This window comes from Paramormyrops kingsleyae, chromosome 4 (genome assembly GCF_048594095.1).
Source record: "Paramormyrops kingsleyae isolate MSU_618 chromosome 4, PKINGS_0.4, whole genome shotgun sequence".
Taxonomy (NCBI): domain Eukaryota; kingdom Metazoa; phylum Chordata; class Actinopteri; order Osteoglossiformes; family Mormyridae; genus Paramormyrops; species Paramormyrops kingsleyae.
The window spans coordinates 13,119,608-13,145,405 of record NC_132800.1 but is presented as its reverse complement, the minus strand read 5'-3'; the positions used below and the strand labels follow the sequence as shown (position 1 = coordinate 13,145,405).

At 44.0% G+C, this 25,798-nt stretch overlaps 2 protein-coding genes across 5 annotated transcripts in view; one reads left to right on the top strand and one right to left on the bottom strand.

Moving 5' to 3' along the window:
• The window catches only part of LOC111837912 (NACHT, LRR and PYD domains-containing protein 3-like), a 253,964-nt gene that overhangs the window by 21,060 nt on the left and 207,106 nt on the right, over positions 1 to 25,798 (top strand). The window lies entirely within an intron of this gene.
• LOC111843700 (NLR family CARD domain-containing protein 3-like) lies at positions 2,880 to 20,350 on the bottom strand. Its single transcript, XM_072711602.1, has 10 exons — positions 20,293 to 20,350; positions 20,042 to 20,143; positions 18,845 to 18,958; positions 15,153 to 15,213; positions 14,419 to 14,647; positions 12,554 to 14,258; positions 11,436 to 11,609; positions 11,123 to 11,296; positions 10,968 to 11,014; positions 2,880 to 3,415 (listed from the first exon to the last, which is right to left on the bottom strand). The coding sequence occupies exons 2-10, from the start codon at positions 20,101 to 20,103 to the stop codon at positions 2,880 to 2,882; spliced, it is 3,102 nt and encodes a 1,033-aa protein (XP_072567703.1). The 5' UTR covers positions 20,104 to 20,143; positions 20,293 to 20,350.

The window sequence follows — 25,798 nt, the reverse complement described above, 5'->3', positions numbered from 1 at the left end:
TTAGTGTTTTGTCTGCCACCCTTATAACCGTGTTTCACAGAGTATCACCTATTTTACCTTCTCACTCCAACCATTATATAAATATGGATAAATATATATGTATAGCTACCCCTGCATACATGCTCTCATGGTTTCCCAGAGGAATCGTGAAAGTTAAATAATGTAACCAGGTATCTCAGTGGGTCTCCTAACTATCAGAGGTTTTTTCTTTCTTTGCTTAACAACCCCCCCTTTTTACATTCCTCTGTTGGCTCTTATCTGATCTTTGTGGTCCGTTAGCATTTCTTTGGCCTCTACTCTTCTGTGTTAAAAGACTGAATCAAGGTATATATTATCAATCCTGGAGAGCAGATCATTCCATTATTTTGTGTTTGTTGTTTAAGTGTCTGTCTTACGTTAGTATAGTGTTAGGTAGAAATAAATGCAAGCCTTTTTATACAACCTCAGCCCCCGTTCATTGAGTGCTCACAATAGTCACTGCCCCTGTGTGAGCTGGCTCCTAAGCTCTGAAACCTCAAGCTCGCCTGAAATATCACGACGGCCGTGAGGGGAGCTTTGCTACCAGTCGTTTACATTACCTGGTGATGCAGCTCGGTGGATGAGCCTTCTAACCCAGGTTACTAAGCGATACTGGCAATTAGTGAATCCCATTTAAGTCTCACATTAACAGACTCACTGGGATACCGCAATTGAGTTTGAAGTAACCAACCATTCAGCATAACAATTAGTTGATAATCATCATTAAATAATATTTAATTAAAATTTTATTAATTTCCCTACACATTGGAGGAGACATTAAAATTTACTTGAGCTATTTTTTCCTACACCAGAGAATTTACAGTGAGTGAGTGGGAATGTTGATGATATTTCTATCATGCGACAGGCATGAAAACGGAAGAATACAAACATTACAGAGGGTGAAGAACAAGGGTCATTTTCTGAAGAGCTGAGGGTTGTCACACCCCCCCCCCCCTGCAACCTGCTGCCCAGGATGGCAATCCTCTCCTGCATCCTCGTTTCTCCACCTTGCGATGCTCAGGGAGAATCATCAGCTTCCCCTGTTTTCCCTCCTTTTTCTGAGCCAGGGGAGTTTGTTCTTTGATATCTCCTAAATGTCGGCGTCCTCGCTCTGCTCAAAGTGTTCCATGCGGATTGGACTCTTATCCGAACAAGACTGTGGCCATTTTGAACACACTTCCACCAAATCAGATTCATACTAAACTACTGTGTTTTATTATTCCAAACAAAGTTAATCAATGAATCAACTATGCGGATTAAATTGACCTTGAAATAAATGAAAACATTCCAAAAACAATCACGCAAAGTGAAATAAAGTGGCCTAAAAATTGCCTGACCACACTCACCCCTTCTGACATTTACCTCCCCCAAAGTGATATCTGATATCAAAGTGATAAAAATATACCCCTTTGTCCACGTGTGTTCCCTTGTGCACCACACCCTGTGTTTCCCTTATTCCCAATCCCCTTTCCCTTCCACTCTGTTACGCCCCAACCCTAGACTGGGGCTCGTAACACTTTGTGTTCAGGGGTATATCTGTATTGCTGCAATGCCACTGTGAGTGTTTTGTGGGACACATTGCATCTGATAATCTTATTCCTAAATTGTGTGGATTAAAAAGAAGAAACAGACTAAAATATAAAGTAAATCAGATTCATAAAAATGAGATATTTTTTGGTCACTTGGAATCACATACAGTGCATCATAGATGATCAGGCATGTAGTGAAATCAGAATGCTATACACATTGGTCTTAAGGAAAAATAGAAAGGCTGCAGTCAGAATAACAAATCAGCTTAACTGTCCATTCTCGTTGTTGCTAAATATGCATGTTTTTTTTAACTTCACCAAATATTAGGAGTTTTATTGTAGACTATTTTTTATCAGGTTAATGTTTTATTGTGTGTAAATAATGACTGTACCTGTTAACCATATCTGGCGTGTTGTGATGGGGACGTTAACTGAGGGACCGCAGCGTCTCCTGTGCTGCGACCGACCGAAACCCGCAGTTACCTCAGGACGGCAGTAGGGGGCGGACGTGAGATTCAGCCGTCTTAAGTTAAACCGTATTTTTATTTTAATATGAAGTTAAAATGTGTTACGCTTTATTTTTACTTGTGTAATTATTTACTTAGGTAGTAAGGACTTAGTTCGGCTTTTAATGAGTCTTTTTATCGAGTTTTAATGGGGGTGAGAGAGAGAAGCGGTTTGCTAATTAGCTTGTCGATTGTCAGGTGTATCAGTTCATCGTTTTAGTTAGGAAATTTTTATTCTTGCTTGTTGTATTTTGATCATTTTATCTAACGTATGTTGCTAATGTGATTTATAACTTTTGTTTTTAACTCTATGGATATTTGTTTGCTTTCACTGTTATGTATCCCGTCTCCTTTTACATGGTTATTATATATGTTGATTTAATCTAATCATTAGTTATGTTCAATTACAGTAAAGTGAATTTATTTAATTGTATTATATGATTTATGTTACCCAGTTACCTCACGCTTTGAGCAGAGCTGAACCAGGACATTAATAGGATTGAATAAGAAGCCTTTATTGTCAGTGTACAGGTAGCAAATACAATATACAGACAGAAATACATAAAATGTAAATATACAGGGGAGTGGAAAAGCCCCCCCACTCAACATGATTACATTTCATTACATTTTAATCAGACAGAAAAACATTTTACGTTTGTTCAGTTTGCTGAACCCAGTCACTTATTTTCTCTAACATACGTCACACTTCAGACAGAGTAAAAGGGGTCATACTGGTTAAAAAGTAGAGAGTTTACCTTTTTGCCATGGAGAAGCAGTGACGTGACACTCTGATAAGGTAAAAATGATTCCTCCAGCACACAGTGAGCTATCCCAGCATGCACAGGGACACAGAGGAGTTTGGATAATAAACCCTAAACCCTGGGCAGAGGGGTTCAGCGAATGAGGAGGTGAAGCTGTACAGGAGGGTCAGTCCATCAGAGGAGACTCTGTAGAAGGACAGAGTACCAGCCGCCCAGTCCAGATACACTCCTACTCTGCGGGAGCCTGAGGGCTCTATGGGTATGACAGTCTGTTTATTATTGTGCCGGACAGAGTAACTGTCAGGAGAGCAGAACAGCATCCATGACTTGTCATTGGCTCCAAGCCGACAGTCATCACTGTTTCCTTTCCTCCCGATTCCTTTATAAGTCACTGCTATATCAGGTCCAGTTCCACTCCACTCAGCCTCCCAGTAACAGCGACCAGTCAGACTCTCTCTGCACAGAACTTGGGGGCACCAGTCAAATCTCTCTGGATGATCAGGATATGGCTGCTTTGCCCCCCCTGTCACCTTCCTGTTCCCCTCTGACAGAGACAGGCGGCTGTTTGCTGTGTTGGGGTCCAGCGTCAGCTGGCAGGAGTCTGTAGGCAAGAGGAAGAGCGATTAATCCCATCACGAAGCCCAACATCTCCATCATCATCACTGTCACACCTCACACACTCACTAACACAGAACTCGCTCCAATACACACATTTTATTCCCAATATACTCATGTAGCCGCCCGAGTCTGCGGCGCTCCGGCTGCCCCCTGCGCTGTGAGACACGCCGCGCTGAGAGACTCGCTGGGGACCGAACTGCACTTTAGCCTGCGCTCTATTATTCTGTACGATACATAGAATATAAAAACGAAGCAGGAATTCAAGTATGTGAAATACCTCAGGAAATGTCGGACGCCCGCGCGACGAAGGCGGGAAGACGGGGCGAAATGCTGCGCGTGCTAAATTAATAGCCTTAATTACAGGTAAATAAAATTACAAACAGCATTAATCAAACGTGTTAAACCTGAAATTGTACCACAAAGAGTACCACTAGAAGTTAATTTGTCTTTACTTCAAAATAAGAACTTCCTTCAAACCACTTCGGACACATACCCTCCTCCAGCAGCGTTCAGCGCCGACTAGTGATGTGTCTGTCGCGAACGAGCCGTTCAAAACATCCGGATCCTGACCGAGAGACATTTTTATTGAAACCAAAACATCTCCGCGGCTCAGCGCTCCATGCTGCTCTGGCTGTGACTGAAGTTTGTGTTAATGGCGTGTGAGCCGCGCGACCAATCGCGTGATGAGTCAGACAAGGGGAAGGGGGGTGCGCGTGCTGAAGGTGTACAGCAGGGGTCGCCAACTGGCGAACTCCGGTCCGAATCCGGACCGCGAGATGCGTCCATCCGGACTATGAAGCCTTTTGATTTAATGAAAAAAAATAAAATAATAATAATAATAATAAATAAATAATATATATATCAAACGCTATTTTGAAATATAATGTATATCGGGCACGTGAAGGTCAGCTCAGTAGAGCCATTTGGGTCCCACGGCGCCACGGGTTGCTACTACAGTTACCTCGCCAACCGTTACGTTCGGATGTGCGTGCATTGAAGAGAGCAGAAAGTGATAGCAGCGCACAGACAGATTACAGCAAAAAAAAAAATGTCACGTTCAAAAATTTGAAAAGTTGATTCGGAAAACCGAGTTTTCCGAGATGAATGGGTGGGAAAATATGCATTTATTCTTCCTGCATCAAGCTCTATGAGGCCTGTGTGTCTTATTTGCTCGGACTCTGTTGCGGTTGTCAAAAGTGGAAACATTAAACGCCATTACGAAGCTAAACATAGACACTTTGAAGAAACTTACCCCCAGCAGTCTGAGGTAAGGGCGAGGAAAATAAATGAGCTTAAAGTGCAGTATGAGCGATCTACAGTATACAGGTCCTCTCTCACTCACCGCCCAACAACGAGCATATGAATGTTCACTGAAAATACAGTGGATTTTAGGAAAACATAACAAGCCCTTTACAGATGGGGAAATAGTAAAGGAGTGCATGGAGGCTGCGTGTGAAACACTTTTAGATGGAAAAGAAGGACATGAACTGAGAGTAAAGATTAAACAAACCCCCCTTTCGGCCGCAACAGCTACAGTACAAGAAGAGCTGAAATGTTAGCACAGGATGTGCAGTCACAACTTGATGCTGCTATTCAGACTGCACCTTGCATTGCTTTGGCAGTTGATGAATCGACTGATATTAATGACAATGCTCAGCTTCTGGTGTACGTCAGATTTTACCATGCAGAGAAGAAGGATTTCATTGAGGACATCTTAGGTGTCACAGCACTTACAACACACACCAGAGGAGAAGTCATATACTTGGCCATAAAAGAGATGTTCACACAAAAAGGGATCAGCCTGAAACATGTGTCCATCACCACTGATGGAGCACCCTCCATGATAGGAAAAGAAAAAGGAGCAGTGACTCGGATGAAAGAGGATAATGCAGACCTCTGCTCATATCACTGTATTATCCACCAGTCTGTTCTGTGCTCCTCTCTGTCAGAAGGTTATGCAGAAGTTATGGATACAGTGATGAAACTGATCAACTTTCTCAGGGCATCCTCATCATATCAGCATCGCCTTCTTCGGGAATTCCTAGCAGAAATTGATGCGAATGCAGATGACCTACTGCTTCACTGCAACGTAAGATGGCTGAGTAAAGGAAGAGTGCTACCACGCTACTGGGCAGTTAGAAATGAAATAAAACTGTTCTTGGCACAACTAAAGAACCAGAAGGCGAGGTATTTTTCTCAGTTTTTAGAAGATGAGAGGAAAATGAATATTATGGCCTTCCTTGTTGACATAACTTCACACCTAAATGACCTCAACTTAAAACTACAAGGCAAGAACAACTCTGTGTGTGATTTGGTAGCAGCTGTCCAGTCTTTCCAGAGAAAGCTGGACATTTTCAAAGAGGATCTTAAAGAGGACTGCACACATTTTCCTGCACTCAAACAAATCAGTGAGAGAGATGCTTTCTCTCATGTGGAGTTCATGCTGAAACTGATTAGAAACTTCAGGGATCGTTTTGAGAACTTTAGCCTTGGAGACCAGCTTCTCCTTTGCATTCAGAATCCATAAAAAATGTAATTACATTTTCACAGGAGGCAAAACAGTCATACAAGTGGGCAGATGTGGGACAGCTACAAATGCAGCTTGTTGATCTCCAAACAAATATGGCATTAAAAGAGCAGTGTGGAGGTTGTGACCCTGCCACCTTCTGGATGCAGACTGTTCCAGAGGCTATTTTCCCTGGACTTAGAAAAGTGGCACTGCAAACCTCGAGCATGTTTGGTTCAACGTACAGCTGTGAGTCAGCATTCTCAACACTTAACATTATCAAAAGTAAATACAGGTCAAGAATGACCAATGAGCATTTACATTCCAGTTTGAGGATTGCATTGACCCCATTCCTCCCAAGATTCAAAGTGTTAGCTGGAAAGGTCACAGCCAATTTCTCCCACTGAAGTTTTCAATCAGAGAACGTATAGAAATACAATGTTTTTTCCGTAACTAGGACATTTTATGCTTCCATCTTTCAGTTCAACTTAACAGGCAATTTTATTTAATTTTTATTTGAGGTTATTTACATTTTTATGGACTAAAAAGAACAGTTCTAATTCAGAGAATAAAAGGGTTCTTGTACTCATTTGTCTAACACTGGCACTTTTTTGCCTGTTTGAGTTTCTGAATGATATTTGTGGACGTTCTTTTACCAATGCAACTTAAAGAGAGCAGTGTTCAACATTAGATACACATTAGTTAAACAGAGACACTACATGTGAATGAATATAAAATGCAATATGAGATTTATGATTTTTTTTGAACGAGGAAGGTTTGCATTCATTGATTGTGATAATTTGTTAATCTCAGTTCAGCAGAAAAAAACACTTTAGTTTCCCTTTTAAGTTGTTAATTTTGAAATTAATTTATGTTCTGTGCAGATTTAGAGATGAAGGCATTTTGCACTGTTTCCTTCATCATATTTTTGTCAGACATTGTTACTGGTTTAATTAAATTATTTTTACCAAAGCAACATAAAGGACAGAACAGAACAGCATTAAAATGAGATCCAATTTGTGAAGGATGTAAATTTATGTCTGTTTATACAAACGACATGTTTATCCATATGAGAACATATTATATTTTCTTCAATAAAAAATGTTATCTACACCTAAAGCATCAGTGCCTGTTTTGGGTTGTCCGGACCTTAGCTGGTGAGGAGTGTTCATTTACCGGACCTCAAGCAATTTTAGTTGAAGACCCCTGGTGTACAGGTACAGAACAGGAGGGAGGAAAAGGAGGAGAGAAAGAGGGAGTGTGGTGCGCGAATAATAGGCAAGATGAGTGATAGTTGGAAACGAAGCGGCATTTGGATGCATTTTAATAGCTATGATAACTCAAAGGCAGAATGCACAGTTTGCAAGATGAAGCTGTCATTTCGAGCAGGATCCACAAACAACCTTCACAGGCACTTAGGAACTGCGCATCCAACAGTTCAGATGGAAGGAAAAAGACAGGCTAGCGTGCTGCTACTGCCAGAAGCCGGATCAGCCCGTCTAAGCTGAGGCACTTAGCCTTTCTGCCCCAAAGGAAATGCTAAAGTTGTTAAAGTGGATATATACTAAAACTGTTGGATGCTGGTGTTTTGCACGTTATTTATTTATTATTTCTTTATTGTTATTTGTTATTTATGTTATTTGACTGTTAATGGCATCTGTCACGCCCCGCTCCGTCCGCTCCTAGTGTGTGCCACGCCCCCTCATTATCCACGTGTGCTTCCCCGATCGTGCCCAGCTGTTTCCTGTTTCTTTTGCCTTGTCCTCTGTATATGAGTCCGCGTCTCCCCATGTATGCCAGATCCGTCATTGTATTGTTACGTGTTGTCCGTCAGCGTCCAAATAAACCCCGTTTCCCTGACGTTCTGGCTGCACGTCGCCTGCTTCCCTGCTCGCCTGAGCCCGATCGTGACAGAATGATGGATCTCCCCGAAAGCACGAAGCAGCAGTCCGAGCACCACCGGCTCGGACTGCTGCAAGAGTTCGTGTACTGGCAATCACAGCCCGAAGTCCAGGAGGACCCGGTAGCCCTGGAGCTGGCTAGCCGGGGCCGGGACCTGCTCCAGAAGGAGCGCCCAGCCGGGCAACAATACCCGCTCCAGAGGGCACGTAAATGCCTCCGCCGCCTACAGCTCCGGCTCACAGAGGTACGGGCGGAGCGCGTTGCTTGGAGCCTGGGGGACGTGCCCGAAACGGCTCCGCTTACCGCCGCGAGCGCCCCGAAGAAGCGGCTGGAGGAGACACCACTCCTCTTCCTGGGCGCTTGTTCGCTGGTCCCTGCCTGGGAGTTAGCCAGGGAGCACGAGGGCTCCTCGCTTGCCTGGGATGACGTCGCCGCTGCCCGTCTGGTGAGCCTCCACCCGGAGAAGCCGCCTCCTTTGGAGGCTTACTTTTACCGGCCGGCGCGCCTGGGTCTAGGCGGGATACGTGCCGTGTGGGACGCTGTTCCCCGGGTGCCCAAAGCCCTTAAAGGGAAGGCGCCTACGCGCTCAGCACCCCTCCTGCCTGCTCCGGACCTGCATATTCCGGATCTGCCCATGGCTGCGCTGCCTGCTGCCGCCGCCGATCTGCCCGCGGCTGCGTTGCCTGCTGCCGCCGCCGATCTGCCCGCGGCTGCGCTGCCTGCTGCCGCCGCCGATCTGCCTGCAGCACCGCCTGACCCGCCTGTCCAGCCTGACCCGCCTGTCCAGCCTGACCCGCCTGTCCTGCTTGACCCACCTGACCCGCCTGCTCTGCCTGCAGTCCCTGCAGCTGCCACCACTCTGGCTGCGGCACCCCCTGCTGGCCGCGTGATGGCGGCGCCCCCTGCTGGCCGTGTGATGGCGGCGCCCGCCGAGGCGCCCCCTGCTGGCCAAGTGACTACGGCGCCCGCCGAGGCGCCCCCTGCTGGCCAAGTGACTGCAGCGCCCGACGAGGCGCCCCCTGCTGGCCGCACACCCAAGGTGCCCTCCGAGGTGCCCCTTGCTGGCCACGTGGCAGCGGCGCCCGTCCTGCCGGCACCTGAACTGCATGTCTTGCCTGTCCTGCCGGCTCGACCTGCCGGTCTCGCCTGTCCTGCCGGCTCTTGACCTGCCTGTCTCGCCGGTCCCGCCGGCGCCTGAACTGCCTGAGGTGGCCGCGGTTGTGCCCCCTGCTGGCCGTGTGATGGCGGTGCCCGCTGTGGCGCTCCCTGCTGGTCGCGTGCTGGCGGCGCCCGCCGAGGCGCCCCCCTGCTGACCGGACGCCCGAGGCACCTGCCCAGGCGGCCCCTGCTGGTCGCACGCCTGCAGCTGTCTCCGCTCTTCCTGAGGTGCCCGCCGAGGCGCCTCCTGCTGGCCACACGCCCGCGGCCCCGTCCGAGGCCGCCTCTCCCGTCCTGCCCGCGACCCTGCCTGAGGCCGCCTCTCCAGTCCTGCCCGCGGCCCTGGCTGCCCCGCCTGTTGCCTCCTTAGAGGCCCTGACTCCCTCGCCCTTACCCCGGCAAGGCCAACGCCCCCCAGGACCCCGCCTTCCCGTAAGGGAAGAGGACACAGGCGTCGGGTCCGGGTCCCGCCCGCCCTGCCCCCTGGCTCGCCCTCGCTCGCCTTGGCTGGGGCTCCGGGGCCGCCTGCGGTTCCTCCGGCTCGGGGTCGGTGGTCGCCTCCGGGTCCCCCCCTGGTTCCACGGTGCCGGTCCTCGGTCGCGCCTCCGGCTCCTTGTCGGTCGCCTCCGGGCCCCCCTGCTCCGGCTGAGTGTCGGACGGCGCCTTCGCCGGCTCCGGCTGCACCTCCGCCTGCCGCGGCTTCCCCCTCCTGCCTGCCTTCACTGGTGTTCCCTCCTGCTCCCTCCGTGTTCCCTCCGTCACTCCCTCGTCCCGTTCCCTTGGCCCCTGGGTGGTCCCCTCCTGCTCCCTCCTCCCTCTCCCCTGCGGCCCCTCCGGCCGCTGCCCGTCGCCCGCCTGGGCTCCCTCGTGCTCCCCTTTTTCCTCCTCCCTTTCCCTTTGTCCCGCCTGTCTCTGCTCCTCGTCCCTTTGTTCCTCCTCCGTTCGCTCCTGGCCCTTTTGTTCCGCCTTTCTCCCCTTCTGTGTCTCCCTTCTTGGACTGTCTGTCTGCGTTCCCCGTCCTCTGTTCAAGTCCTCTTGTTCTTGTTTTGTGTCTCTGTCCTGTTCCCTGTCCCTTGTTGATGTTTTGCTTTTTGTCTTTCAGGTCCTGTTCCCCGGTTTCGTCCCGTCCGTCGCCTCCTCTCGGGCGCGCCCGGTGTGCGCGCCTTTGGGGGGGGGTTATGTCACGCCCCGCTCCGTCCGCTCCTAGTGTGTCCCACGCCCCCTCATTATCCACGTGTGCTTCCCCGATCGTGCCCAGCTGTTTCCTGTTTCTTTTGCCTTGTCCTCTGTATATGAGTCCGCGTCTCCCCATGTATGCCAGATCCGTCATTGTATTGTTATGTGTTGTCCGTCAGCGTCCAAATAAACCCCGTTTCCCTGACGTTCTGGCTGCACGTCGCCTGCTTCCCTGCTCGCCCGAGCCCGATCGTGACAGCATCAAAGACAAAACAGATTTTCCACTTCTATGATGTTCAATACACGTGTAGTAGTGTTTGAGGTTTTTACATTTAATCTTTTTATACCAAACATAATGTATCATAAATCATAAGGTTTAGTACACATATCAGTCATGCGTCAAAACAGCGCTAAATCTGGCTGAGGCAGAAATAATAAAATGAAGAATCGTTTGGGAGCCAGAAGAGCCGGCTCTTCTTGGTGAGCTGAGCCAAATGATCCGACTCACTAAAAAGAGCTGAAATTCCCATCACTAGCCAAGGCTGAGGAGACGTTCAGTGTCACAGCCAGTTTGGGGAGATTACGGGTGCTGTCTTAGGACAATACTAACAAATCTCAAAACAGTACTACTACAGAAGTCCCCAGACTCCCATTGTTATTTAAGAAAATAGTAATTTTTAAACCCAAAAAAAGAAAAGAAAAACAATACAGACACACATCACTATAATTGTGTGAATGCTATCATAAAGTAGTATTAATGGTATTAAGGATAAAAACATATAAACAAACTTACATTTCTGCATCCCTGGTCTGGTCCTGCACTCTCCACTGTGGTCCACACTATAGCAGAAGCAGAATGACAGTACTGCTGTATCCATTTATTTAATTGTTGCATTTTCTCTACATACATGAGTCTATAGCAGGGACAGACACACATTCTGTACTCACTTCAGTTTCTCCAGTTTACAGCTGGGATCCTCCAGTAGAGCAGAGAGCAGCTTCACTCCTGAGTCTCCTGGGTGATTGTAGCTCAGGTCCAGCTCTCTCAGGTGTGAGGGGTTTGACCTCAGAGCTGAAGCCAGGGAAGAACAGCCTTCTTCTGTGACTCTACAGAATGGCAGCCTGCAGAGAGACAGACAATATCTCTCCAATAAATAAAAACACCTCACCACTATGAGTATTACTTTTGAGTAAATGTGATGACTTCAATAAAGATTTCAGTAATTACACATTACAGTGTGGAATAACCAGTAATATTGACCTCAGTATCTCCAGTGTACAGTGTGAATCCCCCAGTCCAGCAGAGAGCAGCTTCACCCCTGAATCCTGCAGGTCATTGTCACTCAGGTCCAGCTCTCTCAGCTGAGAGGAGTTTGATCTGAGAGCTGAAGCCAACACTTCACAGCATGTCTCTGTGAGTCTACAGCTGTCCAGCCTGGAAAAGGGAACGTGTTAAGATATAAATACATACACCACACACAGGTATATCAAATAAAATATCAAAATAAACATTATTACGTACAATAAGACATGCAGCATTTAGCTGAAATATCAGTTATTTTGTTGTTTCCTTGTCCTAGTCAGAAACACAAATAGTTTTTACTTGACTCTCCCCAGCCGAAACGAACCTGCTGTTTAATGACCTTACAGGGTGAGTTACCCTGAGACTCTGTAATATCTGCATAAGTATTTTTATAAAGCTCTGAGCAGCGCTGGGGCTCAGTGATCAGCACTACAGCCGACCCAGGGGTTCTAGGGTTTTGGGTTCAGTTCCTGCCTCAGATGTGTGTAAGTGTACATGTTTATGGGGGTTTGAATGTCAAGAAGAGCTTAAGTAATGTTAATTATAATTTTTATATGACTTTTGAATTGCTGACATCATGACTGAAATCCTTATTTTCTGTTTGCTGTATCTGACAACCATCCAAAACACTAATCAGACAATTATCAATCCTGTCAGATAGGGATGAAATAGTGAAACTTTATTCATCTCCCTGGAAAAATACTGCTGTCGCCTCTCTGATCTTGCTCTCTCTGACACACACATACAGGTCAGAGCTCAGGGTTGGCCAGCATCCAGCCCCCTGAAGCTGGGGGGTAAGGGCCTTGCTCAAGGGCCCAAAACCAGCATCACTCTGCCGGCTAGGTATTTAAACCAGTGACCTTTTGACCACAGACACAGAATCCAAACCCACTGAACCACACGCCACACTAAGAATGTTAAAGAAAAATATATACATATCCTGCAGTATCCAGAATGAAAAAGAATTTCTGGGTGGTTTATATAAATACACTCTAATTGTTCTGATAAGATATAAAAGCAGCAGCATGAATAACATCTGTACTTCTTTAGCAATAGACGTATATAAGATCACTTACAGAGCTGTCCTAGATTTCTTGATCACAGGCAGCAGCCTCTGAAGACCTTCATCTGATCTGATGTATTTCTTCAGATCAAACACATCCAGCTCCTCATCTGACATCAGTAACACAAAGGCCAGAGCTGACCACTGTGCAGGTGAGAGGTCTGCTGCTGAAAGGCTTCCTGAACTCAGGAATCTTTGTACTTCCTCTATTAGAGAATTGTCACCCAGTTCATTCAGACAGTGGAACAGGTTAATGGTCCTTTCTGCAGATAAATTCTCCTGTATTTTCTTCTTGATGTACTGGGCTGTTTCCTTAATGTTATGTGAGCTGGGTCTTGTCTCTCCCAGTAGCCTTTGTAACAGAGTCTTACTGGAGTCTGTTGAGAGGCCCAGGAGGAAGCGGAGGTAGAGGTCCAAGTGTCCATTCTTGCTCTTTAATGCCTGATCCACTGCAGTCTCCAGCAGGTCAGCTGATGAGTTTGACAGAAACACATATAACGCAGTGAGATACTCCTGGATGCTCAGATGCACAAAGCAGTACACCTTCTCCTGATACAACCCATATTCCTCCTTAAAGACTTCTGTGCACACTCCAGAGTAAACTGAAGCTTCAGTGACATTAATCTTATTCTGTATCAGATCTTGCTCATAAAATATGAGATTGCCTTTCTCAAGGTTGTCAAAAGCCAGTTTACCAAGTTTCAAAAGGAATTCCTTGCTGGTTTCATAGTTTTTCATATACTTGTCATTTTTTAAACTCGCCTGAAAGATCAGGAAGTGTGTGTACATTTCAGTCAGAGTCCTTGGAATTTCTCCCTTGTCAGTCTCATTAAAAAGCCTTTCAAGGACACTGGCTGAAATCCAGCAGAACACAGGTATGTGGCACATGATGAAGAGGCTCCTTGATGATTTCACATGTGTGATAATCCTGCTGGCCAGACTCTGATCACTAAATCTCTTCCTGAAATACTCCTCCTTCTGGGCATCACTGAACCCTCGTATCTCTGTCACCTGGTGGACACACTCAGGAGGTATCTGATTGGCTGCTGCTGGCCGGGAGGTTATCCAGAGGAGAGCGGATGGAAGCAGATTCCCCTTGATGAGGTTAGTCAACAGCACATCCAGAGACGTTTTCTTTGTTACATCAAACCAGCTCTCATTGTTCTGAAAATCTAGAGGAAGGCGACACTCATCCAGACCATCAAAGATGAACAAGACTTTGTACCTAAACAGCTCAGTGGATTCAAGTGATTTCAGTTCTGGGACAAAGTGGTGAAGCAGTTCAATCAGACTGTATTCCTCCTTAATCAAATTCAGGTCCCGGAAAGGAAGAGCAAATATGAAGTGAATGTCCTGGTTTGCTTTTCCTTCTGTCCAGTCAAGAATAACTTTCTGCACAGAGACTGTTTTCCCGATACCTGCCACCCCTTTAGTGAGTACAGTTCTGATAGGTGTCACACGCCCATGTAAGGGTTTAAATATATCATTGCACTTGACTGTAGTATCTTCTGTTACCCTTTTCTTGGATGCTGTTTCAATCTGTCTCACTTCATGTTCATCATTGACTCCTCCAGCTCCCCCTTCAGTTACGTAGAGCTCTGTGTAAATCTCACTGAGAAGTGTTGGCTGTCCTTCCTTAGCTTTCCCTTCAAATACACACTCAAATTTCTTCTTCAGGTTACATTTGATTGTGCGCTGATACTGCGTCAGAAGATGCCCTGAAACAAAACAAGAGCTTTTCAAAAAACATTTTTTTACTCATAAAAACCAAATTAAGTCAAATTAAATAAATGATAAACTGAAATGTAATACACATATTTCCATAAATTCTTTTTCTGCAGTAAATCAAACACACACTGAATGAGGTACAGCTCTTACTCTTCTCCAGCATGTCAGCGAGATCATTTTGCTCTATGGTCCTCAGGATGTACAGTGTGATCTTCAGAGCTCCCTCTCTACCACAGGTCTTCTGCATCTGACCATCACTGTCCAGGTCATTGTCCTCCTCCAGCTGAAGCTCAGAGCATTCTGGGTAATTCTGATCTAGGTACCTTTTGAATTTCATCAGCTCATCCTTCAGAAACGTTTGAGCTTTTTTCTCCAATAACTGAAATGAACAGTTACAGTTTAATTATTATCACTCCAGGCATCTTTTTATAACTTAATTTGTGAATTATGCTGCATTCCAGTTCAACTTGTAACTTGGAAATTCGGAGTTCCTAGTGGGAAATATCAACTGAAGTCGGAATTTAATGTACTCTGGGTTAAATATAAGTGAATGAAGATGAAGGCCATTTAAACTGGGGCACATTAAATACAAGGAGTTATCTGGCTAAGGAAGAAACCCTGCTGTTTGAAACAGGTCCCTATTCAAGCGATTTCAGGTCCCTGGTTTTGCTAAATGGCTTTCCGACTTGCTGTACTGAAACGAGGTTAACTTGGGTGTGACGTCATTCCCAGCTCCAACTTCCGGCCTCCGAGGTAAATGGAACGCAGGATTAGTTGTAAATATCATCTCTTTGACAGGATGAACTACTTATTATACATCTGTAGAAGATATATGTCAATTTAGATGAAATTCAAGAAAATATACTTCAGTAATAAATGCAAACCTTGAAAATGGATGATAAGTCTTCTTTATGTGGATGTGAATTACATCTATTCACTCCGTCCCTGTGAATAAAACACAAATATCCAACCATTATATTTTTATTTAAATAGATGTAACTGCCATCCACATTCTGAGCTTATTTCATTAGGGCGGCTTCCTGACATCAGCTTGCTTATGACAGTATAAGAGAAGCAGTGACATCTAGTGGCAGCACAGAGAGACAGCAGGTAGCAGCCAGGAGAGACGGTTTGGCATGTAGCTCCCAGTCACTCAATGACATTCACTGGTTACTTCATGTAAACTGTAACATGATTTCAAACAGATTTCAACTTAATTACCATGACTATCCAGGGGGTAGAACTGGGGGGGGTGACAACTGACTCCTGCAATTTAGGGTCCCCCCAACAGCACTCCAGTTTCTGTTTTGGCTCCAAAAACAGCTGGCTTAACCCCAAAGGGATTTGTTCTGTCCCTTGTTTCCAGGGTTAACACTAGACTGCCTGTAATACTCAGGGGCTTCCTGTCTCTTGCTGGGCTGCACCTCAGGTACCCGGCAGGCCCAGGCTCTGGTGTGACCTCTGGCAGCTCCGTAGGATCTTGTCCAGTGTGAGAGAAAAACTGACTAGAGGGATATTTTGTAATCAGCTTTGAAACTTTACCTTTGTGCAACTAATGCAAAAGTACCTGAGTGTTAGGCAGCTGACAGCCAAGAATGTAAGCTTAAGAGAATTAAGAGTTAACCTTAGTGTAGCAATATGTGCTTGAACTTTGTGCTCATTAGATTGAACAGAAATGCAGGCCAGAGAACAGAAATGCAAGTTTAGAGAATGTTTATCAGACAGAGCAGGAAAATCACAAAAGGCTACAGTGAGTGGGGGCTGCTTGCAGGTGGCCAGACCCATAAGTTACAGGCTGTATAAAGTACATATGAAATGCTGATTACAAAATACAGTGGTATGCAAAAGTTTGGGCACCCCTCAATAAATAACATATTTTGGTCATTTGGGGGCAGCGTGTGGCTCAGTGGGCTAAGCCTGTGTACGTGTAATCACAAGATCGCCGGTTCAAACCCAGCCTCAGCACGTCTGTGGGTCCTTGAGCCAGGCCCTTAACCCCCAGCTCCCTGGGCGCCCCAACAGGTGGCTGCCCTTCATGGACAACTTACTCTTCAAAAGAGCAAGTTGAGGGAGGCGTAAAAACAATTTCCCCACGGGGATCAATAAAGTATCTATTATTATTATTAATTGAAAAAATGTAAAAACAGTCTCTGTAGGAAATGGAAAAAAATGCACAGTATTTTCACCAAACATTGATGCATAGTTACTTTTTATGTCATAAATTGAACAAAGATGAAAAATAAAAACATTATTGTGGCACTGTGCAAAAGTTGAGTTCCAAAGTCTCAGATTCTTTGTACAAGGTTTCAGACCTTAATCAGCTCATTAGATCTGATGCATGGCAACAGCTGTCATTAGTAAATGTCAGCTGGTGCCAATTTCAAAGCTTTACAAATACTCTGACTCCTCAAACCTTGTGCACACACTTGTGGACACTCAACAACCATGGGTTCCTCCAAGCAGCTGTGTAAGACTCTGAAAATGAAAGTTATTGATGCCCACAATGGAGGAGAAGGCTACAAGAAGATAGCAAAGCATTGTCATCTTGCAGTTTCCACAGTGAGAAATGTATTTAAGAGAAGGCAGTTCAGGGGAGCTGTGGAGGTCAAGATGAGATCTGGAAGACCAAGACAATTCTCAGCGAGAACTGCTCATATGCTGGTCAGAAAGACAAATCAAAACCCCCATTTGACTGCAAAAAAACCTGCAGAAACATTTAGCAGACTCAGGAGTGGTGGTGCACCGTTCCACAAGACCTTCATGGAAGAGTCAGCAGAAGAAAACCTTACCTGCTTCCCCATCATAAAAACCAACATCAGAAGTATGCAGCAGAACATCTACAGAAGTCTGATGCATTTTGGAAACAAGTGCTGTGGACTGATGAAGTTAAAATAGAACTCTTTGGCCACAATCAGCAAAGGCATGTTTGGAGAAATAAAGGAGCATCATTTCATGAAAAGAACACCTTGCCAACTATTAAGCATGGGGGTGGATCTATCATGCTTTGGGGTTGTGTTGCAGCCAGTGGCACAGGAAACATTGCACGGGTGGAGGGAAGAATGGATTCCACTAAATACCAGCAAATTCTGGAAGCAAACATCACACCACCTGCAAAAAAGCTGAAGCTGAAAAGAGGATGGCTTCTACAACAGGACAATGACCCTAAACATGCCTCGAAATCCACCATGGACTACCTCAAGAGACGCAAGCTGAAGGTTTTGGAATGGCCATCACAGTCCACATCATTGAAAATTTGTGGGTAGATCTTTAAAGAGCTGTGCATGTAAGATGACCAAAGAATATTACAGAACTAGAAGCCTTTTGCAAGGAAGAATGGGAGAAAATCCCAAGTACAAGAATTGAAAGACTTTTAGCTGGCTATAAAAAGCGTTTGCAAGCTGTTATATCTGCCAGAGGAGGTGTTACTAAGTACTGATTATGTAGGGTGCCCAAACTTTTGCAGAGTGCCACAATAATGTTTTTATTTTTTATCTTTTTTCAATTTGACATTAAAAGTAACTATGCATCAATGTTTGGTGAAAATATTGTGTATTTTTTTCCATTTCCTACAGAGACTGTTTACATCTTTTCCATTAAAAAATGACCAAAATATGTTATTTATCGAGGGGTGCCCAAACTTTTGCATACTACTGTATCCCTCTAGTCAATTTCTATCTCACAAGTGTTGTCCCTGGTCCCAGGTTCACAGCCCCTTAGTTCTGTGTTTAATTGTTAGTTAATTCCACCTGTGTCCTGTTTCCAGTGTCTGCTCTGATTGGTTGATTGTATTGAGTTCTCACACCTGCCTTTTGTTAGTCCCCATGATCTGTATATTTTACTGCCTGCCTGTGGTCAGTTCCCTCAGTTGGTCATTGTGTCACATGCTGTTGATCCTGTGCTTTGTTCCTGTGTGTATTGGATTCCTGTGTAGTTATTTTCCCCTTAGTTCTGCTCCCTGGGTTGCTGCTCTTTACTAGTGTCCCCTGTGTTTTGTTGTTATGACCTTTTGACCCCTCGTGGTTCCCTTATTTTCTGCTCTGTGTTTTGTTATAAATAAACCCCTGTCATCTTGGAGCCGCACTGTGGATCGTCATCCTTTCCTCGCCTGCACCATCCCCCGATCCCATAACAACTAGCTAATTAGTGACAGGCACTGTTCCATTAAGCCTCAGTTTGAACAGATCTAAGAAGCCCATGACTATTTACTGTATTATCGAAGCAGAAACATCCATCCCAGAAGAAGACAATCTATTGTCCAGTCATGCTTAATCGATATAGAGCAGTAGCTTTTTCCATCTGCATGCTGAGGATTGACATTTAAAATGCACTTTTCAATCTACCTTCTAATTCCAGCTCTGAAGAAGTCAGTCTTTACAGTAATCCTCATCCTTTTACCTCAGATGTGATTAATACAGAAGACAGACAAAATTTCTATTTAAAATTTCAAGGACAATGGGATTTGCAAAAGTTAAAAGAAATGTGAAAGTTTAAGTTTTTTTTTTCCTTGTAGCTTGTTTGACTGCATGTCTTTTGACAGAGTCTGAGTGTTTTAAACAATGTTTAAATGTATATTTACCTTTGATCTGTAGGAAAACGTCCTTCTCTGAAGCAGATTCTTTTGTCCATTGACCAGTCACTCTTCATGGAAACACAGCTGGGTACAGGTGAGCCTGCTCTCTCCATCAGGACACTGTGGACAGTGAGAGGAAAGATCCTCATTACATAAATATAACCCATATAATGTGGACAGAGTCACATTAAATCTTCAGCTGTTTAACCTTCTGCTTTGTCTTCATGCACTTTGATATGCCATGAAGCTTTTTGTCACAACATGCGGAACGCAGACCAGAGAAGCCGGCGAATGGAAGCAGGAAGGGGGTAAAATAAAAGGATTTAATAGGAAGACAAAGGAGCCTAACGTGGCATAACAGGGCAACACACAGCACAGAACTCCACGACAATACAATGACTGAACTAGGGAAACATCTCTGATGTGGACTAAATACATCGAACTAGGACAAACAATTTAAAACAGCTGTAAAACACTGGGAATCAACATGAGGTTAATGAGGGGGGCGTGGCACAGGAGGATCGGCACGATCGGGACCTGACACTTTTGATGCAAACATGCTTGTTTACATTTAGCTTTAATGTGAAATAAAGTGTCTCACCTAAAATGAAGATACCAGTATGAAAGGTTTAGTATCATTGTTACAGCCTCCGTTACTAGGCTTGCCTGTTGTTGCTTGATATTATATAAATTTAGCCTTAAATGGGGTTCCCCACAATAAATTTCACCAAGTTACAAATAAAAAAGTTTGCCGACCAGCTACTGGACTGCTACTGAACACCGATAACATGTTCCGAATTGGTCCGGAGAACGAAAATATGAACTTTATTTTAGCGCATATTCAGAAAATCATCTTGCGCCCTAAAGATGTAAAAAATTCAAGAATCAGCGCTAGGTGGCAGCAGAGGACGGCGTCCGGGGAGTACAATTAGATGTCAATTCTTTAAGGAAATTAAATTAAAATTAAATTAAATTTCATAAAGGATAAACATAAATCATCTACCCCACGGACTTGAAACAGTTAAATCTCGAGGAAGTGAATTAAGTTTAGACTGATTTCTCGCTCTTTCGAAAATGCTGGAACGTTTATTTTTTATGCCCAAACTTTTGCATACTACTGTATCCCTCTAGTCAATTTCTATCTCACAAGTGTTGTCCCTGGTCCCAGGTTAAAGCAGTACAAACACACAGGTTCTGTCTTACCTCTCAGTTCTCTTTGTTTTACACTCCACAGGGGGGGTCATTTCAGAAGCAGCTCCCCCCATTTTTCTGCCGATCTAGACCAGATGACTGATGCTGGGGCCTCTATGAACACAAAAGGGTAAATAGTGACATAAATTCATAATATCTACTAGCTACTTAATGCAACGGGTGCGGCCGCTATATAGGTGTGTTTTTATATGTATACATACATACACACGCACACATATATATTTTATTGACTAAAATCTTACCTTGCAATACAGAATCTTATCCGAGTCCAGCATTAAAATACTTTTACTTTCATTTACAAACAGGAAATGCTGCGTATCAAACGCGGAAGCGGTCTAAGCAGAAATGGACACGGACTCATTGGCCCGGCGTAGGATTTTTGGGGATATTATCCATGTGACTTAATAACAAGTAATAATAAGATAAAGGAGACAAGCTCCCGCCGCCACCTAATTCTGTCATGACGCACATTTTGCGTTACACTTGTACGTATAAAACGCGGTTCTGTAGTGACACTTAAATAACACACATAAATCATAATTATCACACAATCTTACTATTCAAATTTGTCACTGCCCTATTTCTTCAGTGTTTTGCCTGATAGTAGATTTTTATATATGGTGTAGGTTTGTGCAACATGGGAAAGGTATCATCACAGTTTTTTTTCCATGCAGGATCATGAAAAAAAAAAATCTTCTCATGATTCTTTTTATGTCAATTATTAAGACTTTTGCAAGTTACTGAACAGTACAACCAAACAAATTCCCCAATAAAAAATTGGCCATCTAAGGTAACAAAATCTAAAAAGGAAAAAAACACATTATTTAGGCGAACCTTATTTTTGTAAATTTCTGTTTGCATTGTGTCGGTTTTGGAAAATCCAAACAAGTTCGATATTACCAAAGTCAAATTCTTTTTAGAGACCATTGTTGCCCATACCGCTATTTTGCGAGATAGGAAATGTGAATTTAGAAATAATTAGATATTAAATGCATTTTCAATTACAGGACAAACCCCACTGCTATGTCCCACAAAAAAAATACATCTAATGTATTAAGTAATTTTGTTATTAACAAACTGGGATTTTGTATGCAACTAAACATAGGAGAAAGCTGTGATTTGTAATTATGATTTGTAAACATAACAGGTTTACAGAATACAGATTTAAGTCCCAAATGTTTTGTTTCAGGAACTGATAAGCCCAACACCTACGATCATCTTGAGCTGATGGCAAGCCCCTGAGTGACAGCACAGAAGTTACTGTCATGATGGATGTTCACAAAATGACAGCAGACAATGGAGAGACAGACATTGCTTTGGCCATGGCTTTTATCATGTCTACAACAGTGCATATCCCTGTCAGCTAAAGAACGTTTTTATTTTGATATGTTTATTCTGAAGCTTGACACTTTAACAACACGTGTACCAATAGCTGTGCAGAGAGTTGCCAATGCCCTGAATATTTCTTAAAAAGCACATTGTATGGTATATTAGGACTTTATTTCAGTTTCTAAATAAATGAAATGGAAAATTAACTTCTATTTGCATTTCTTTCTCGGATTTACACAATCCTGCAATGTTAAATAATATTATTAGAAGAACCATTTTTAACTGAAGAACCATTTTTAACTGAAGAACCATTTTTAACTGAAGAACCATTTGAAAAGGGTTCTTTATTGAACCATCTGAGCCCACAAAGAACTTTTTTGACAAGGGTTCTTTAAAGAACCCTTTTCCCTTAAAGTTCTTCAAAGATCCAGAAAAGGTACCTCAAAGAACCATTTTTGATGGTTCTTTGTGGCACTTTTGTGGGTTCCTTAAAGATCCATTTAAGGAAATGGTTCTTTAAAGAATCTTGGTTTGAAACGTTCTTTATGGAACCAAAAATGGTTCTTCTATGGCATAAAGAAACTAAAGAAACATTTTCGGTTCCAGTTAGCACCTTTATTTTTCTGTGTGTAGTACTTTGTGCTTCTGATTCCTGATTCCTGTACTCTCTTCTTTCTGTCCATTGTCAGAAACTCTCATTTATTTATTTATAAAAAAGGTGACTGGCCAATGCTTTCACTGTATTATTAACTTTTTCATCTGCTATGGATTCAAAAAAAGATTCATCTGCTTCTTTACTTTGTTCTGTTTTTGAGCCCGTAAGTGAATTTCCTAACCCAGCATTTCCCAATTCGATCCTCATGGAACCCACAAACGGTCCACGATTTTGCTCCCTCTGAGTTCCATGCCAGACAGTACAGATTTTTGCTCCCTCCCAGGTCTCTGCTGGGAGCTTGGAGCAAAAATATGGATTGTCTGTAAGTTCCCGAGGACCGGATTGGAGAACAGTGTCCTAACATATCAGCCCACTGGTTAAGAACACGCCAGGGGCCGGGATGCCATGTGCTGGTTTCCAGGACCAGCTGACGTTGGCGCTGCGGAGGGTCCGTCTACAGCAGTGATTTTAAACCACTGTGCCGCAGCACACTATAGTGTGCCGTGAGAGATTGTAAGGTGTACCGTGGGAAATGATCCAATTTCACTTAATTGGTCTAAAAGACTTTTCTGAAAATTTATTAATATTTGCAAATAATATGCAATTGTCGAGTGTCTGTGCTTAATAGTTATGTATTCTAAACAAAGATATTTCAACATTACAGTGATCCCCCGCTATATCACGGATTTTTCCCCTACGCGTCACAGCGCTCTGCGTATTGCGTACCTTGCTTGTGGTCCGATTGTTTTCGTTTTGTTTTAAGCCCTACGATGGCTCACAAGCGTCCTGCATCTTCTAAGCCTTCTGGTAGTAGTAACTTAAGCGCCAATGAAAGACCTTGACCATTCAGGAGAAGGTAAAACTCCTGGATATGCTTCAGGAAGGAAAGCGTTACGCGGACGTCGCTCGCCATTATGGCTTGAATGAATCGATGATATGATATGTTTTAATAAGTTTACATGTGTTTAAAGTGTGTACGAGAGGTATTTTAAGGCTTAAACTATAAAAAGAATGTTTATACTGTCTTTTTATATCGCGGATTTTCACCTATCGCTGATGGGTGTGGAACGCATCTTCCGCGATAGGCGGTGGATCACTGTAGTCCCATTTTCTATGACATATCTGTGTGAGCTGAGTTTTTCAAGCCTGACTCATTTAAAAACTAAAAACAGAGAGAGACTGACAGCTGTTGAGGAAGAGCTTTGTGTGTGTGTCTTCAATTCCTGCCAGAATATCAGCTTTGTGTTCATCCAAACAGGCTCAGGTTTCACACTGAGTGAGTATAAAAAAAATTAGACTATTTTGTCATTACTAGGCTACAGAGTGTTGTTTTGTAACATTTTTGGTTGGTGGTGTACTGTGGGATTCTTTAAGTGTAAAAAATGTGCGGTGGCTCAAAAAAGGTTGAAAAACACTGATCTACAGAAGGAGCAGGCAGCGCACTTTCAGGTCTTTTCAGACCAACCAGATCATAGTGGTGGTGAAGGTGAGGTGGCCCTCGATCATGGGTGCGAGCCACACAGAGAGTATTTCTGTCACTCTCCTTTTTGGAATCTTGATGCTATTTCAAAACATCTGACAAAAACCACTGCTTTATTTATTTATGTATTGCACTTTTTGATATATTAGGTGGGTTTTTGCTGTGTACAATAGCCATTGCAGTCACTGAATAGGGTGACCTGTGGTGATAGGCTTGATGCAGGAAATTCGGTCATAATTCTCATCAATTGCTGGATTCCTAGCCAGCTATTTACAGAGGTAGTGAAAAAGAAAGTGACCACAAGCTCTGTTACCTGCCCTCTACTATATAGTGTACTGAAGTAGATATTTACTTCTAACTTTTGGGAAGGATTGGTACAATGTTTGCTGAGTCTGGTTTCTACAAACAATCTTTCTGCAAGTATCAGCCTCCAAATGAAAAGCTTATTAAAACACTTATAGCTTAATATCTGTTAGAAAATTATGACAGTTTGTTATCATATAATGTACTAAATCAGTTCTGGAGAGGTTGTTGGAGGGAGAGTTAGGAGAGTAACTAATCTGAGTGGGTTACTCTTCATGCTATTGAACTGTGCAGCATAAATCTGTTAACACTTATTTATACATTTTTGTGTTCTGGATTTTATTTTATCCTATTTCCTGCAAACTTCTGTCTGCCCCCGAAACAGGAAACCACAAACCATTGCTCCGAAATTATTCTATTACTATACTAGTTTGGCAGTAATAGAGGATGATAAAAAAGTAACAAATAAAGGAATATGTGGGATATGTAAAAAGGCTGCAGTGTGTTTTGGTTGGTGCCTCGTGTGGCAATGCCAGCGAATACATGTATTTATCAGAGGGTGGTCTTCGGTGTCATGTGAAATGCCCATCTGAAATGCCCATCTGAAATGTCATCTGAAATGTCCATCTGAAATGTCCATCTGAAATGCCCATCTGAAATGCCCATCTGAAATGCCATCTGAAATGCCCATCTGAAATGCCCATCTGAAATGCCCATCATGTCATTTAGGAGCAGATGGCTGCCCTGGAGGATCAGATGGCAGAGGAGTTCTGGCAGCTCTGTGAATTCCTGGACCGCGAGGAAGAGGAAGTGAAGGGCCGCCTACGGCGGGAGAAGGAGCTCAGCTTGCTGCAGGCTGCAGAGGAGGAGAATCCTGCTCTACTGAGGAAGAGAGGAAAGAGACGGAAGGGGAAGTGACACGGAGGGAGAGGCGAGACTAGAGTGAGCGATGGGTGCGTTCGACTTGGGCTTAGGTCTGTCTGCAGCTGACGTGACGTGGAGTATAAACTGACTGCAGCCAAGTTGGATAACTCCTACTCCTCGTAGTCTGCGAGACCTGACTACAATGGCAGCACTGCCAGAAGGGTGTAGATAAATCTATACAAATATCACCTGCATGCACGTTACTTATTTTACAACAACCAACTCCTGATCCAAACTGTTAGCAGTGGAAAAAAAACTATTGTGTATAGTGGCTCTGTGTAAAAAGACAGCTGCCAGGAAAAAGATCAAATGCATGTATTTCAAGGAATCTAAGTTTTTATTGTCATGAACAGAGTACAATGCAATTCTTACTTGAATGCCTCCTTCACAGACTAGACGATTAAACAAATAAAGCAGCGCAGCATTACAGTAACTAACAATAAATAAACCACTAACTTACGTGTACTATTAGAGCATTTATGTAATTTATTTAAACTTTATTTTACCAGGTAAATTAACTGAAAACCAGTTCTCACTGCTTTACGTGATATTCGGGAGAAATAGCAGATAACTCATCAGAACTGCCTGGGATTCAAACATCATGCATGTGACAAATCTTCAGCCAATAAGGGCAAAGTTGTGTCGTCACGGAGGCGGTTCCAGTCTGTGCAGCCGGGTGAGAGGTGCTGCACGATCTGTCTTAAGTCGTCTTGCTCTCGCAAGGTTTTTGTACCATATGACATGGTGACGCGTGGTGACGTTTTGCAGTGCCGGCTTAGGACCAGAATGCATTGCTTTAAGCCAGCGCTGTAAACGGCTGCATGAAGTCAAACGCACGCAATGGGGTTCCAGAGGGGGAAGTGACATGCAGAAATAGGCGGGGCCAGAATGAGCAATGGGGTTCCAGAGGGGGAAGTGACATGCAGAAATAGGCGGGACCAGAATGAGCAATGGGGTTCCAGAGGGGGAAGTGACATGCAGAAATAGGCGGGGCCAGAATGAGCAATGGGATTCCAGAGGGGGAAGTGACATGCAGAAATAGGCGGGGCCAGAGTGA

What these genes read in the sequence shown, in the direction of transcription:
- LOC111843700 (XM_072711602.1), bottom strand. Translation starts at nt 20,103, where the DNA reads ATGGGGGGAGCTGCTTCTGAAATGACCCCCCCTGTGGAGTGTAAAACA. An exon ending in CGCTGACATGCTGGAGAAGA is followed by an intron (nt 14,259 to 14,418) that starts GTAAGAGCTGTA and finishes GTTTTGTTTCAG; the next exon opens with GGCATCTTCTGACGCAGTAT. An exon ending in CAGACCAGGGATGCAGAAAT is followed by an intron (nt 3,416 to 10,967) that starts GTAAGTTTGTTT and finishes TCTTGCCTACAG; the next exon opens with ACTCCTGCCAGCTGACGCTG.